Genomic DNA, 18,022 nt, shown 5'->3' with positions numbered 1-18,022 from the left:
GAATAAATGTTAGTTAGGTATGTGATTATTATTACTAGCAAAAGTGCTCACACTTTGCTACGGTTTACAATAGAGGTTTACAATAGAGGTTTTGTCAGTAGTTGTTTGATTTATTATAGTACCGCTTCGTCACAGGTCTTTTTATTTACAAACTACTTATTGTTTGTACTAGATAGTATTTCTTGTAAATTTTTGGTCAACAGACATATTAAGAAATTGATTGGACAAACATATTTTCTTTAGCTTTAATTTAAAGATTGATGATTGAATCAAATTCCAAGTAAAGTGTGTTTAGTTATTAGTAATTGTGAGTTTCAATCCATACAATGAGTTTTAACCAATATTTTTAAATGCAAAAATAATGAAATTTCAACCAATGTTGTTGTTTGTTACAGTTGAAGACACTCCGTAAAGTTTTTACGTCCACGCCTTAGAGCATATGATTGACAAACAAGATCCCGAATCTACAAACTTGAATCATAAATTTCATAAACATAAACAAAGAAGACAAGCTCTTTAAGCACGTCATGCATCACCTCGTAATCGTGTTTAGTAAGTTCAGTCCAAGCTCATTGTATGAACTTTTTTTTATCTCATTCCCCGTTTAAAAATCTCCATTTAATGGATCATAACATCTTAATCATATTTGGTAACTACTATTTTTCAAGAGCATGAAGTTGAAGCTAAAACCAATAGAAATTCGAGTATCATCTTCTATTAAAGTGTCTTCGAGCGGTAGAAATTGCTTTTTCGTTTTGAAGAAGAAAATAAAATAATCACAAGGCATGTGTAAAGTTTGTTGGTAAACCTTTTGTTTTGTAATCAAATGTACATAGAGATATATATGTATGTGACATATGTAAATATAGAGGGGAAAAGGGTAATATTCTTTGAAATGATGTACATATTCATTAAGCATGCGCTTCACGGTGGGTACACGGGAATTAATACCAAAGTTATATACAAAATGAACTATAACTGGCTCAAGTTTATGGCTTTATGCATACAATATTTAAAAAAGAGAAACAACTCATGGCAATGCTAAAATAATAAGCGCCAACTGTTCTTGAAAAACTTTACTAACCACTAAAAACTTAAAAGCTAAGAGGTCTCCTCCTCATAATCGGAGAGCTCCATTTATATCGTCATAACACCATAACAATGCATCAAATCTAAATTCGGCCGTCAAACACAACCAACCCAAACGAGATCAGTAATCAATATCGATTATAAGGCGGATGACCTACTTCTAAGTTATCACATCTCAATTATTACAAAATTCATAGTTCATATGGTATGACGACTCTCATCTCTCACCTTCCAAGGGTGTTTGTTTTTTCAAGAAAGGTCTTCTTGACCTCTTTTGTCTACGCCGCGCAGATGACTCGCAAACGTTTAAGTCTGTGGTGTGTTTTTTTAGAAAGACATTTTATTAAAATTAGGTATGCGCGCCCTCTTCCTGATACAGACTTAGACCATGAGCTCTAAGAACTTCTAACCTCTTCCCATATCATATCATATTATGAAATGGGTTTTCAATATGTTCGGGTTTTCATTTAGATGCCTCTTTTGTCCTTTGTTTAAAATTATTAGATTGTTTGTTCGATTCGTTACATGCTTAAAAATAATTATACAAAAATGAAAGTTTTTATCAAAAACCACCCTACTATCTTTTTCAAATAATTCTGAATGGAATATAAGGTGTGTGTATATATATATATACACTTCAAATATTTAGTAGACTTGGTAGTTCAAATATTTAGGAGATTGATATGACAATTTGTTAGATGTTGATGCCTTTGGTAACTCCAGACCAAACAAAATCCCATAAAAATTTCTACTTTAGTCAATAATCAATACATTATTTTGACATTTTAGAGTCAGTTCCAATTTAAAATAAAAAATATGTAAAGTTGGAATCGGTTATCAACCCATGGAATGTATCTTTAACATTATGAACCTAAATACTAAGTAGTCATTTAGATTTATTTACCCATATCTATTAATAACCAAAATAAAATTAGACTTGATCTGCTCATTTGACTTGCATATTTTGAGAAGTAAATCATCTAACCTCGATTAGCTCACTAATACACTTGATTGCTTATAAATATAATATTTGTTTTGTTTATTCTAATATGTCTCTATGAATCTTATTTTCATTTCTAATTACCTAATTTTGTTTCTTTTAACAATTATGGAGTAAAAGTTATCAAGTCAAACGTATCAGAATGGGTTAAACAACCGCAAACACTTAACCATGGGTAACTAATAAATATAAGTACGTTAATTGTGATTAAAAACAATTTTTAAAGATAATAATTTGAATACGAAAATGATTTAAGACATCAAATACGTAAAAAACCATTTAAAACGTCAAGTGTTGTTTACTCGATTTTGGGTGGGTTCAGGTCAGGTTCGATAATCGATTTCGGGTCAAGTGGTTTTGGTTAAATTTCTGTAATTGATTAACGTTAAAGCCGACACCGATTGAAAATGAAAAAGAAAAAAAAAGAAACAACTCTTTGCGAGTTTCATTTTTCTCGGATTAGGTTGTTCAGGTTTTGGTGACAACACTTATGATGAACAAAAATGTTTCTTTAAAAAAATATAGATAAACGTCAATAAATGAATATAAACAAACTTAAATGAACGAACGCAAAAATAACAAACCAAACAATGTTCGTTCATTTAACTAAATGAACATAAAGGAATCAAACCAACATAAACGAACGTTCATAAACGTAAATGAACGAACGAAACAATGTTCATTCATTTAACTACATGAATTAAAATTTTCGTTCGTTTATTAAACCAGCCAACATAAACAAACTTCTCACCGAACGGTTTATGAACGGTTTGCATAACGTTCGGATGGTTACTTCGTTTACAAGCCTAATCATTAAGTCAAATGTGGTAGAAGTATTTTGGCGTGTTTCTTATTACTCAAATGCTATGTTTCTTACTTCGTTTACAAGCCTAACCATTATTGAATCAAATATGATGGAAATTTTTGGAATGTTTTGTTTTTAGTCAGACGTTCGATTCGTTACTTCGTTTGCAAGTCAAACCATTTTTAAGTCAAATGAGACAATAATTTTCAGCATGTTTCTTTTTAGTCAAATGTAATCGAAATTTTCAAGCGAAAAGAACTGTACCTTTTAAAGAATATCTTGAGTTTCATTGAATCATAAACGTATGTATCCTAATTATGAAGAGTTAATGGTAACCTAACTATTTACCCGTTTCGCGGCAGGGACGCAACAGAAGTTTGGCTAGGTAGCGACTTGGTTTTTTATGATATGAAAGTTTACTATATATACATTTTCTAAAATACAAGAAATCAAAATACACGTATCCAGTACAATCTGTATAATTTACATCTAGCTGCAACCACAAAACTTCATTCAATAATTAACAATGTCACTATATTTTTCTTGTTTTCCTTAGTGGCAACATAAATTTATTAGCTTGAAGGGTGTTAAACGGGTCGTGTTCTCAAGTTGATAGGTTAAACCCAAACACGACCCAAACATGAAAAGCATATTCGTGTGTTGACCTAAACACATGCCGTTTATCCCAACAGTTTATTGTTTTATCAAACCATATAATAAAAAAACAGAATTTAGAAGTGTAAATGTATAAATGTTGCTGACCAAACATACACACACGATCGTAGACGGGTATGTTTACTATTTATTTGCACATGCAATAAGTAATGACAACCTACATAAAGAAAGTAAGAACTCGGATATTATAACCAACCTTCACAACAAATCATTGAGCACAAAATCAGAACCGTCATATGTATTCTAACTGGCAAATCAGACACTTAAACTTGACTGTACACTTCACTCAAATCAGTAATAAAAAAAAGTTAAATAATTAATTTAAAGTTGATAATTATTGAGCTCATGTATAAAATTAAGTTCTGGTTCTATCATTTGTTCGTATTGATTTAATGTAACATTCAATTCCAACAAATTTATATAGTAGCACATAATAATATTTACAATAATAGTACAAAGTTATAAAACAACTTCTAAAATGTTATTTATATAAACTGGGCTAGGAACTTTTTAATCATCTTGTACAAAACTTACAAGGTCTTTAGGTTTTCTTATGAACACTTAACATCAAGAGAGAAAAAAAATAATATCTTTCGAGCCAAATGGGTGCAAAACACTTTTCTTTTCATGTAATTTTGCAGTTTAGACGTTTGGTTAGTTTTTTCTAACCACCATCTTTTTATAAATCAATTATCATTAAAAAAATTTTGAAGGTATGTTACCAAAATTATGCAAACATAATGTATACATACATATATCCCTTAACACATACTATGTTCTAAAATCAGTTACATTTTCCTTAATTTTAGTGTGTAATAAAAAAAAGTTTAAACAATTAATAATTAACCCAAAAAAGAAAATCACATACATGAAAACAAAGAAAAGATTATAAAGGCAGTATCTTAAAGATTTCTAGTAAAACCTTAACTAATACCATAAGAAGAATAGGCAATATACATGCATACTTCACTTGATTCTCATTCAACTCTCTTGCCTCCCAGTTTCTCATGCACACATGCTTAGGCTTCTTCATATCCAGCCCCAACACATCCATTGCAGGATCCTTCAAATTGGGCCTATGAAACTTCCTGGGTCACTTCTTTATCACCGTCAAATTAATATATGCACTTTTGAAACAATTCGGCCCATACTCATTCTTCATCTTCAATATATCATCATGAGCTTCAATTCCAACAAAAGTGAAAGCCGTAGTTGATGCTTGATTTGCTACTAACCAACTGAAGATAAGTATTCAGTTGTGAAATGGTTGTTGACGTAGTGATATTTATAATTTTCTTGTACATAACTTAAAAGGCCTTTGGTTTTCTAATGAATACTTAACGTCAAGAAACCATTTAGTGTTATACACCTTTAATTCCATTAATTGCCCTTAAAGGTTTATGAATAAATTGAATGCCATGGTGAAAGTAGTAATATAGATGGATGATGAAACTTTAATGAGATTAATTGATGGCACCATAAAGGATAGAAGAGTAATTACCCTAAACATGAGTCTTCATGAACTTGTATGATATGCTTGCAGAACGAAATGATGTAATGGTAAATTACTTTTTTTGCCCAATTGTGAAATGTCGTTTCTTTCCGCCTCCTCTAATTGTGAAATTACCATGGTTGTCCTTCACTCCTTAATAATATAATATAGATTATTTTTAAAATATAATATATTGATTTAAAACCCACGTATATTTTTATAAATAATTAACGTTTCAGATCTAATAACAAATAAAAGCGTAAATTTTGAAATTGAAATGGTATGTAAATTAGTTGTATAAAAAAATTAATTTCATATATACTCTTACAAGCATCATAAATATTAAATATTAGTTTTAATCCCCCGTATTGCGGGGCCTGTTTAAATTTTTCGTTTATAATATTTTCGTTTATAATATTGTGAATGTAGTTTTTGAACTTTAGTTTATTTATTGTAAGGAGTTAATAATATAATTGAACATATTTTTATTAATTAATTTATGTTGGGTTATGTTTATTTTTTAATGAAACATTGAATGAATTATCTATTTAGTATTTATATTTATTCGTTTATGTTCATTTGTTATAATTTGGATATTATATTGTGAAATTTTCATTTAAGTTAAACTTAAAAGAAAAAAGAATCGTTAATGTAACTAAATCCATATTGAGAAATTAAATTATGATTTGATTACGGGATTTGTTTTTACATTTTACGTTTTTAATATTTATATATTTTTTGAATTTTAATTTTATTTATTGTAAAAAATTAATAATATACTTAGGGTTTGACGATGAAAGGGTTTCACAAATAAGTGAGATGTTATAACTCGGTTTGAAAGTTATATGGGTTTGATGAGACCATGACCCGCTTATTTTTTTTACTATAAAATTGTTTCATAATTTTAATTTTTTTTAAATCGGATATTAATTTTTAGTATATCCATAATTTATAAGATTTTCATATCAAATATTTAGTGAGAGATATACTAATATTTAAATATATATATATATAGGTTTTGGATTATTTCAGAAGTTTTTTTACAACGAGAAGTGCGAGAAGTGAAGGTGTAACTCCAGTAATCCCTAATTTCACTCTCTTTATTACGTGTAGATGCGTTGTGTAGGTGCATATGTATGTGTGTAGGTACGTATGTTTGTATAAGTGTACGTATGTTCGTATATGTGTATTGTAACATCCTAAAATTTATAATGTTGAATAAAGAAAGTTACGTTTTGTGATTTCGCGTTATTAATTAATTAATATCGAGTAAAAAACGGATCATGGACTTAGATTAATTGAGATGGGTTAAATGAGAATGGGCCTTAGGTCCATGGGCTTTAAGGGATATAAATATCCCCTAAACCCTAAACCATCATTCATTTCCATCTTATTCTCTAACACACTCCAAAACACACACGACCCGAACCAAGATCCAAAGGCGAGGACCCGAGCTTGTTGGTGTTAGATCGTCGTGACGAACCAAAGCAACAAGACCAGCTCGTGTTCGTAGTTCGACTCATTTACGGTACGTTTATATCGAGAACTTGTTCGTTTAGGTTTGGATTAGTATAGAAATGATAAATCTGTGTTTGTATGGTAAAAACGAATCCAACAAAGCTAAACTTACTGAAAATGGTTATGATTTGATGGGTTAATCGATTGATAAAAGAACCCGTAACCTATATGCCTAAATCGCACCCTTTAAACATCGATGTTAGGTCGATTTGATGGTTGGGGTTTGTAGGCGCTGGTCAGACGATTCCGTGGATACCTAAATCGAGTTATTTGGTTAAGAAACGAAGATGATTAAGGGATTTAAGAACGAACAGTACCGCAGCTGGACAACTTCGCCTGCAAGCTAAGTTCGCCTGATGAACTTCGCCTGCAAAGCTAAGTTTGCCTGATGACAACTTCGCCTGCAAAGTTAAGTTCGCCTGATGACAACTTCGCCTAAAGCTAAGTTCGCCTAAGGTTAACTTCGCCTAAAGCTAAGTTCGCCTAAGGTTAACTTCGCCTAAAGCTAAGTTCGCCTGATGACAACTTCGCCTAAAGCTAAGTTCGCCTGATGACAACTTCGCCTAAAGCTAACTTCGCCTAAGGTTTAACTTCGCCTAAAGTCAAGTTCGATTAGAAAATAAATTAAAAACCTAATGGAAAATGTGTTAAGACAGTTAATGTAAATAAATTTTTTCCAAGCTGACCTGGCAGCTCGACCCCAGCCAGGGGCTCTGCCCCTTGGACCCTGCTAGGGGCTGCCGCCCCTAGACCCCGCTGCCAGGGGCGCTGCCCCCGGACCCCGTCGTTGTGGGTAGTAATTAAGACTAGAAAGATGATATGAGTAGTGATAGTTAATTGATACGTATACTTGTTATAAAGTCAGCCGTGCACAACTGAAGAAAGGGATTACGATTAACGGTGAACGTAACCGTGTTCAGGTGAGTTTCTAGCCCCATTTATGTGTTATGTTTTCGGGGCTGTGTGCATACTCGATATGTTTGTTAATACGCTTATCCTAAGAGATAAGTGTATGCCTTATGTGAATGATGTGATATGTATGAATGATGGCTTGACGGTACGTGAACGATCTTCGGATATTGCACGTACTGTCAGGTTGTAACGCTAAGTATAAGGTAAGTATGATATGTATGCTTATGTGTATGAATGTGATAAAGTTAATAAAAGAAGGACAGGGTGGTTGTATGGTAACGAAGAGGGAATCGAACCCTACTAATATTCGAGAACTAGGGAACTGAACCCTACTAATATTCGAGGAAAGAGGGTATCGAGCCCTAATAATACTCGAGGAAAGAGGGTATCGAGCCCTAATAATACTCGAGGAAAGAGGGTACCGAGCCCTAATAATACTCGAGGAAGGAGGGTACCTAGCCCTAATAATACTCGAGGAAGAAGGGTACCGAGCCCTAATAATACTCGAGGAAGGTAGGGCGTAATGCTCTTTATAACGTAAGATATGAAAGTAAGTCAATACAAAAGAAAGTATGAAAGTATGAATGAAAGAAAATAAGTTTTTGTGTATTGTATAGTGTATGATTAACTAGAACTCACTCAGCGTATCTGACTTTTAGTATGCACGCAGGTGAGTAGGATGAGGCAGCTCGTTTGAGGAGACACGTGGCACTGAATAAGAGGCTGGCATCGGAAGACTCAAGACGTTTAAGTTTAATGTTTCGTTTATTTTGAAAGACAAAATGATGTTTTAAGACAAGAAGTGTTTTGTTATGAAATGTTTTATGAAAGCTTTTATATTCCGCGAATGTTTTAACTAACTCTGATATTTAGAACTGCGTTTATAAGTAAATCTAACACGAAAGTAGGGCTACCGGTAACGGGGCCTTACAAGTATGTATGTTTGTATGTGTGTAGGTACATAGGTTTGAATGTGGCTCGGTATATTTATATGTTTGTAGGTAGGTTTGAATGTGTAATTAAGACATAAATACAACCAACCTACATATATGTATGTAACATCATATGAAAGAGAGTGAAATTAGGATTAATAGAGTTATACATTCACTTCTCGCACTTCTCGCTATATATATATATATGTTTAAGTTCAAGAATAAAATCAAATTATTGCAAGAAATGAGAGAAATAAATATGAGTCACTAGTTTTATTTTAGGTTTTAAATATTTCAAAATAAATAAAAAAGATGTAAATGCAATAATAAATGCACTCTCTCTCTCTTCAATTAATACAACTAATATAACCATAATAAATCTCTCTAATTAATATATCTAACTAATTTAACTATCTATAATAATTAAAACGATAAAAACATTACTTTAGTTTTATTTTTTATTTACACATTCTTCATTTTATTCAACATAAATATAAAATATAATACAATTCTTTATATTAAAAAAATAATTTTCACTCAATTTATTAGCATGTTTTTTAACAATAAATATTAAAACATAATATATATTTTTTTTCAATTGGTATGCCTATAAGAAATATTATCATAAATAATAATAATAAAATATCATACAAATGTGTCTATTAAATGTAAACAATAAATATACAACCTACACAAAGTTATATAACCTACACTTGTTTTGAGCGATAAAAACGTACAACATACAAAAAGCATACAAATTACATATGTAATTCGACATCAACAATTATATAACCTACACAAAGATACACATATCCTACACATGTGTAGGTTATATGTTTTTCGTATGTAGGTTATACGTTTTTTTATTCTTAGAACAAGTGTAAGTTATATGTTTTTGTGTAGGTTGTATATTATTTATTGACATTTAATGCAAACATGTGTAAGATAGTTTTTTTGTATTATTCATCACAATGTAACTACGTGTTGATGGATATTGATATGTTGAGTTTGAAGAAATTGGCTTTGAATAAAAACAAATTAATGTACGAATAAATCGTATTTGTGTAAGATAAAATTTTCGTGTGTAGGTTATATGTTTTCGTGTGCGTGTGTATTTCATTGATGATAAATTTTGTGTGTAGGTTATATGTTTTTCATGTGTAGGTTATATGTTTTCTTATTCTTTGAACTAGTGTAGATTATACGTTTTTGTGTAGGTTGTATGTTTTTTTGTTGATTTTTAATGCAAACACATGTAAAATAGTTTTTGGTATGATTCATTATAATGTAAGTATGTTTTAATGGATATTGATATATTGAGTTGGAATAAATTAGTTTTGGATAAATTTTTTTTAATGTATGAATAAATTTGTGTAGGATAAAAATTCAAGACACAAAAAATAAGTTATAAAATTAAATGAGTTCTTAATATTTTCCAATTATAATAATTTAATTAGTTATATTAATTAAGTAGATAAGTATTATGGTTTATTAGTTATATTAATTAAAGAAAGAGAATGATTAATACTTTCTATATTTAGCTTAAGTATTTAAAACTAAAAACAAAACTAGTGGCTCATATTCATTTCTTGCATTTCTTGCAATAATATCATTTCTCTCTTGAACATCCCCTATATATATATATATATTTCCCTTGCATATTTTATATAATATTTTATTAGTTTTTGTTTATTTATAGTTAAGATTTGTATACCATTAACATATTTGTGTTTTGTAGCATATGGAAGTTGAACGTAGTTGAAAAGGGCGAAAAACGAGTCAAAATAAGCTTAAACGAGAAGCCGAAACGCATTAGAAAAGAAACTGGAAGAATAACCGGTCGGACTGGCCGAAGCCAGTCAGCCCCTTATGGGGTACGCCACGCCGCGTGGCCAGGGGCCAGACCTGGTCGCGCGGCGCCTTAGTGGTCAGAATTCCAGAATATTCAGGATTTTGGTTAGGTTTTGGGCCCTGTTTCCTTATGGGGTAGGCCACGCTGCGTTGCTAGGAGCTAGACCTAGTCGCGCGGCGCCTTAGTGGTCAGAATTCCAGAATATTCAGGATTTTGGTCAGGTTTTGGGACCTTTTTCACTATATAAGTAACGTTAACCTTAACATGAAAAATACCCTACAACCACCAGACGAATTTGGAGAGTCTTGGAGCATATATTCGAGATTTTTGGTTGTTTTGAAAGCAAGGAAGCATCCAGTGAAGAGCTTTACGTTCGAGCTTGAAGACTACGAGTTTTATCACCTTTAATATTCTGTTTTCATTATTTTCACCATGATTTCTTTCAGTATAGTTTTGTTTGATTTTAAGATGCTATGCTAAACATTATAGACTGCCTAGGCTATCGCTTAACTTGAGTTGATGTTTGATTTTAGTTGGATTATTGCTTTTGGTTATGGTTTTATGAATCAGTAAATTATTTGGTTTATTTAATTGATTCATATGTGTACATGGTTTTGTTTGATCTAATTTTATTATTTCACATTATCCTTGGTGATTGTCTGTCATATAATAGGATTTTGTTAGGTCATCTAATGTGTGTTTTTTTTACTAGGTTGTGATTGAATTCGAATAAGATCATAGGAATAATATTATTAGTCAAACAAATAAAAGTGCGTTGCTAACCTAGAAAGATGTAAGGTGATAGGTTATCTATTAGATCTTTGTTGATTAAGATTGCTAGATTTAGTTCTTCGTAAGGAGTCCGTCTAGGTTTGATTAATTAACATTGTCTAGCAAGTCAATTGAGTTTATCAAATTACTTTTGATTTCCGCGCTATAAGGTAGAATTTCACTATAAAGGTACTCGTTCATAATTATTTAAATAATCTTAAGGGAGTTTAATATATAAAACTGGTGTGTCTTTAAACCTATTGGAAACCCGTAGGTGTCTTTTTCACAAGGGTCAGGGGTCATGTTCGGGTTTTCTTTTAAGTGTCTATTTTATGATCCTAGTTCCATAACAATTATTTTCCAACTATTTGATATCTGAAACTTTGGGGATTCCACCCTAGGTGATTTTTCATCATCATCTGATCAGTCAAACTAAATTTGTCTTATGTTTTATTACCTGTCTTTTCTTAATTAGTTATTTTTATTAGTTTAATATTAATTAATTTAAAACCCCCTTTGTTAATAATTATAAAATAAATCGTCATGTCAGTCAGTTGAGTATAATTAGTTAATTTACGTAATTAAAAGAATCTCGTTGGTTTGATATCCGGACTTACTTAGCTTTACTAGAGTCGATTGGTTCACTTTCCGGTCAGTAGTTTAGTCGAGTTTTAAAGAGTCTAGAGTATTACTTAGTGTCTAGTTTAACGTAATTTAGTTGATAATTATTTGACTACTTTAGCACACATCAGTGAGATTAATTTTTAATATAATAAGATGTTATTACCTGTTTAATGGCTATCTGGGTTTAGTGAGACCCATACCCGTGAATTCAGATCAAACGCATTAGAAATCACCATTTACAAATGAAGCAATATGATGGTTTGAGTACAAAATAGAGAGGTTTTGGTTTATATATATTTAAGATAGACAAAACTAAAAATATCGTATATGCCACAACAAAATAATTAAAACATTATATATACCCTTACAAAATAGTTAAAATATTATATATATACCCTCATTTATTAATAAAAATTTAATAAATGTCCATTTTACCCTTAGCTTTCAAAAATCTTAACTTTCATACGTGCCTATTATCTAACGAATATACCATTCTATTCTTTTTCTTTACATAATGCAAACCTTTTGAAGGTTTATCTCATCAAATAGTCTACACAATAAACCATTTATCGCATCTAACCGAGCTAGGGTAATATGGTCATCCATTAAGTTACGTTTTTAATAAATTGGGAATATATGATATACTAAGAACTTTATAAGAACATATATAATACTTTTAGTTTTATGCGGGTATATATGAAATTGTCCTAAAAAATTTAAAAATAAAACTCGGGAGCTTATTAGTTAGATAACAAGAGCTCTAAGCTTCCAAAATTTCCAAAAGGTGTTACTTTTTAGCAATAAAGATTTGATCATTTGTTGTCACTTGTTTAAGATTATTTTATGGTCTTTGATGACATAGATATAATACGTATATGTGTATGTGTTTGATTGGTTTCCTACATTTTTGCCTTTTGATTTTTGGTTTTCATTTCAAAACATAAAGTGTATACACTAAAAGGATAAAAGAGTACGCACGTCAAATTATTTTATTAAAAAGATATTTCATATAATGTTTTTTTTTTTTCGCTAAAAGTTAAGCTCTTTTATTCTCTCTATATATGTAAGAAATCAAGAATTATGGTGTCCACGATAATATATAAACGTCATTATCTTCTGATCTTTTATAAATATTCATATATGCCAAGGATGTTTCTTCCGATTAAATTATATCAGAATTGAAGTGTGGCCGTGTCCATCCTTCCAACTTCTTTAAATATTGTACATACGAGTGTCTTTATTCGTTAGCTAACATTAAATATTTAACTCATATACTGTCTCATGCATAGGGCTCATCGTGAATCGAGCCGAACCGAACACAGGCTTTCTCATACTTGGTTTGGTTTGAAAGCGAGCCAAACCGAACGGATTGAATTTTAAGAAACGAGCGATATTTTTATGCTTGAACTTGATTGGTTTAAAACTGAGCGGCTTGGTGCGGCTAGGTTTGGCTTGGTTACGTACAAAGTTTTTAATTTTAAGTATCTAAAAGTAAAAATATCATAAATTCAAAACTATCAACTCCAAAATGCATAGACTTCTAACCCTAAAATATCTAAAACTCAAAATTAATAAGAAAACATATATAAAACGAGCAGCTAAGGTTTAAAACTGAACTTTAAAGTTAACACAAAAGAGAGAAATTTCAAAAACTTTAAAAAATATGTTTTATATATATATATATATATATAATAAAAAATAATTCTAGCAAAACGAACCGAACTAAATCGAGCGAGGCTTTGCTCGTGCTTGATTTGTTTTCAAACCGGACCGAGCCATACGACTCATTTCCAAACCGAGCCGAAATCGAATAAGCAATTTTCGAACAAGCGAGAAGCAAGTTGAACATCCCTACACATGCAAAATCTATATTTCACAAAATCATGATATCATTCCTTTATTTCTTTCTTTTCACTTCATCTTAACTTTATCATTTAATCACATGCTGGTGGACTTGCGACTACCACGTTAATCGAGTGACATAACATGCGTTACATGTATGTCGTTTTTAACTTGCTTGTTTACAACCAAATGAGAAGATAACGATAAAATAAATATTTTAAAAGTAATGTGCTTCTTTTGTTGATATGGTTTGTTTGGACACTATACCCTATCATGTTCTTGACATACTTCTTAATAGTAATTGTTACTACATTATAATCCAGGCCAAGTATTGTTGTTGGGTTTATCACATCTAGAAGATAGATATTTTTGTCAACACAATATCCAGGCTAAGGTCTAAAACTACTAGCTTCAACTTTATTTATCCAATGTAAGTATGTGCAACATGTGTAAAGATAGATATTTTTGTCAACACAAAGGTTGAATGAGAAAAACAAACTATTTTATATATAACAGTAGTAAAGACAATTAATATGCGAATGCGGAATCACAACAATTAGTTATAACAATATTAAATAAAAATCCGTTCATCATGACACTAGTTCAGTCAAGCTACTAAGACAAGCGTACGATCTTACCAATGAGGATGAAGCCACCAACAATAAAGCAATAAACACTTATTCATATAACATGTAAGAACTAATCGATCAAAACACGTAAATTCATATATTAGAATTGTGGTTGGGGATGATAAATAGTTATAGAGGTGTTTTTGGTGCACATGTTGTCCCCAAACCAATAAAAGTAAAATGGGTGTGAATTACTTACCTTGAAAGTAGGAAAGTTGAGAGATAGATAATAAAATAAGAGAAGAGAAGTTAAGCGAGTTGACAATCCAATTCAACGAAAGATCCCTAAAATCAGGTCAAAACCATAAATAAATGAGAATAATGATAAATCTGAGATTTTTAAACAAAAGAAAACAAAAAAAAACATAAAGATTTATTTTTAAACGAGTGTTCAGTTCGTGTTCGACCCGAATGTCAATTTGAGGTCAAATTCGTATCAAACATGACCATAACACAAATATAAACATAAAATATTGAAGGAATAGAAACTAATTCGAGTCAATTCATGGTCTAATTGAAAAGCCCCAAATTTGCTTTTAACATAAATTCTAGATTGAAATTGATTCAACTGAACATGAAATCCCCCAAATCTATGGAAGTTAGATGAGGGATTTCGTTCCATGGTTGATAATCAACAACAAACTTACTTGAGAATTGAAGGAGCAACTAAATAACTGGGGATTAAAAGATACATTTGACTTTTTAAAAGTCAGCCCTTGAAGAACACCTTCATTAAGCTTGGATTCGTGAAAGAGAATAAGATTTGCGAGTTGTGTACTAGAGAATGAAGGTAAATGATGGTTTATTTATACATGAGTTTCGGATTAAAGCTTAATGTTTATCAACAAATCACCTTACTTTGTTTAAAACTCAAAATTAAGAATACATTAAACTATGTTGCACGGGAACCGGTACGGGAACGAGAAACGGGCACGGGAACGGGAAACGACAAAACTCAAAATATCAAGAAACGGGAACGGCATGGGTACGGGAATAAATACATATAAAAATAAGTATATATTATAGATAATGTACCACAAAACCCAAAATATATTCATATGTTGATGTAAACTTCAAAATTCATACAGTCCAATGATAATCAATCACAAGTTTTTCAAAATTCATACATCTTCTAAAGCAAAAGTAATCAAATATTATCAATTAAACCGTTTTCAAGATCCGGCTCATCTATTGAAAGATCCGCAAACTGTGAAAACCCTACATCTTCCATCGCGTCAAATGTATCTCCACCAATATCCCACATATTCAAGTCATCATTGGGAGCCCTAGATAAAAGTCGAAGATTATTGTGTACGTAAACCAAGTCTTGAGCCCGACTAGTAGTTAATATGTTCCTCCTAACAGAGTGAATAAATGCGTATGTGCTCCAATTACGCTCAGCACATGAAGAGGAACTAGGTTGTCCTAGTAATTTAAAAGCCAAATTTTGGAGAAGAGGAGTTTGTGCACCAAAGTTAGCCCACCAACTCTTGGGTTCCATCTCATCCATCTTCGTAATACATGTTAAATCTTGAAAAGGACCATCCTTCATTGAAAACAAAGCATACTCTTCCTTGACTCTATTATGCTCATCTTTATTTGAAAACAATCTTTTAAAACATTTCTGCCTTTCTGCTGAAATTCCTCCATCCGTATGTGGGGAAACTCTTTTAGAATCCCCAAGCAACCAAGAATCACTATAATATCTACAACATTCACAAGTAAAAATTAAAATCATAATAAAAATCAAACATGTAGTATTAAATCACATACCTTGGATTTAAGGAGTGAGCTAAACAATGAAGAGGAGTGTTATTCTTCGTCCATCTAGCCACTAAAATATTATAGACAACATCATAAAAGATACTACGAGCAGATAATGGACGTCTTTCTTTCTTATAGATATCGGCCTTCACCTTCTCGATCATTGAATCCCACATTTCGTAAACCAAGTGTAAACATGGTTTGTCTGTATCACAAAATCTTATCATATCACATATAGGTCCTGTAAAACTCAGAATATATGACACCTTATCCCACCACTCATCATCTAAAACCTTCTCCTTAACAAAGCTTGCTTTCACTGTGTCATCTTCCCTGTAAGCAACTCACTCTTCGCTTATGACCATTTCTTGAAGAGGTATTTTGAAAAGTTTTAATCTTTTGAGCATCACAATAATGGAGGCAAATCGAGTATCAGCAATCGAAATCAATCTAAGAGGTGTAAACTTGCTGAACATAGAGAGTCTCATGCCATGATTCATAATGTAATTTTTTATGGCAATAGCATCTAAGTGAATATCGTTTATCCAGTGACACTCATCATACGCTGTTTCATTGGTTTCTGCATTTATTGGTGAACAAATATTCTTTAACGCAAGGTTCAGTGTATGAACAACACACGATGTCCAATAGATGTCAGAAAACTCACTCATGATAAGCTCTCCAGCCGCCTTACAAACTGGTGCATTGCCAGTAATGACTTGCACAACGTTTTCATGACCAATCTCATTTATAACTTCTTTCATCAGATTTGCAATAAAAAACTTATCTTTAACCTCCCCAAAGCAATTCACCGCTTTAATAAACATGGGACCATTACCTAATGTAGCCATAAAATTAATTAGTGGCTTTCTAGTAGGATCGGACCAACCATCACTGACAATAGATACACCTTTTTCTTTCCATGATAACCTGATTGGTTCCAATAACTTGTGCACGTTCTCCTTTTCTTTTTGTAACAAGGTGGCTCTAAGCTTATTATAGCTAGGAGGTATATAGCCTTCAATTTTATTGGTAGCTGCAAACTCAAAGGCCCTTTGAAAATGTGGATTCCTTGCAAGATTGAAAGGTAAACCGCCGGTATAGAACATCCTTGCTATTTCTTCATCTAATTGATCTCTTATTTCCACACCATATGCTCTTATCATAGGATTTGAAATGGTTATTCTTTTCTTTAAACCGAGAGTAGCTTCACAAGGCAACCCAACTTCTTTCGCCTTTGATGCGTCTTTCTTTTCTTCATAAGAATCTTCTAGCTTTCTCATTTTAATTTTGTCAACCATTGTTGCTTTCTTACATATAGCAATCCCGACACCTAAAGCAATGATAGACACACATACAAATATAGCATCATGTTTCCACCTAAGGCAATCTTAAATTCTTAACTTCTTAAGTTTAATAGTTATTTTGTGCAACTGACTAAGTGACTAGCAAACAAATACAATATAAATTACAATAAAATCAATTGATAATTACCTTTGATCCCAAGTAGATGTGCTTTAACCCTAGAATATGAGCCTTGTCGTTGCTCGCCACAAAAATTACACGTGAACTTCCAAGTACCTCCGGTACCATGCTTTTCGATTTTGGTTACAAACTCCCACAATGGCGGTTCATCAGTTGATGATGTTGCTGATGATGTCGCTGGTCTTGATGAACTAGCCATAATCGATGATGCTGATGATTGCTTTGAGCCTTTGATGCTTTCTGGATTGATGATTTATGGATTTGTTGTTTAAACAGATGATATTGTAAATAACTTATTAGGGTTTGCCGGTTGGGAACGATCGTAATATGATGGGACGAGACTGTTGGGCTTACGTAAAGGAGTTAATAAATTACAAGAATTAACCTTCAAGTTGTGGAAACGTTTAAAAATGGTCCTTTACGTTCCAGAAAAGTTTCGAAGGATGATTTGAATTTTTGAAACGGTTAACGACCGTCCCCCATATCCCGGAATCGGTCAAGATACGTTTCCAGGCGTCCCCGGTCGCGTTTCTGTCCCCAGCGAGTTTCCGGGACGTGGTACGACACTCCGGCGGCGTTTCCATGCAACAGAGACATTAAAACACAATCATTATCTCAAATTAGATGATAAA

The 18,022-nt window shown here is 31.9% G+C and overlaps 1 protein-coding gene across 1 annotated transcript; it reads right to left on the bottom strand.

Moving 5' to 3' along the window:
- Nucleotides 1–16,249: 16,249 nt before the first annotated feature.
- LOC143578244 (uncharacterized) lies at nt 16,250–17,589 on the bottom strand. Its single transcript, XM_077061884.1, has 2 exons — nt 17,400–17,589; nt 16,250–17,238 (listed from the first exon to the last, which is right to left on the bottom strand). The coding sequence occupies exons 1-2, from the start codon at nt 17,587–17,589 to the stop codon at nt 16,250–16,252; spliced, it is 1,179 nt and encodes a 392-aa protein (XP_076917999.1).
- Between the last annotated feature and the right edge of the window lie 433 nt (nt 17,590–18,022).

The sequence above is a fragment of the Bidens hawaiensis genome, unplaced genomic scaffold, assembly GCF_021521415.1.
Source record: "Bidens hawaiensis isolate Kalapana, Puna unplaced genomic scaffold, B.hawaiensis_p1.1 tig00029079_1, whole genome shotgun sequence".
NCBI lineage: Eukaryota > Viridiplantae > Streptophyta > Magnoliopsida > Asterales > Asteraceae > Bidens > Bidens hawaiensis.
Note: the sequence above shows the minus strand (reverse complement) of the source record. Positions and strands in the feature narration are given on the sequence as shown.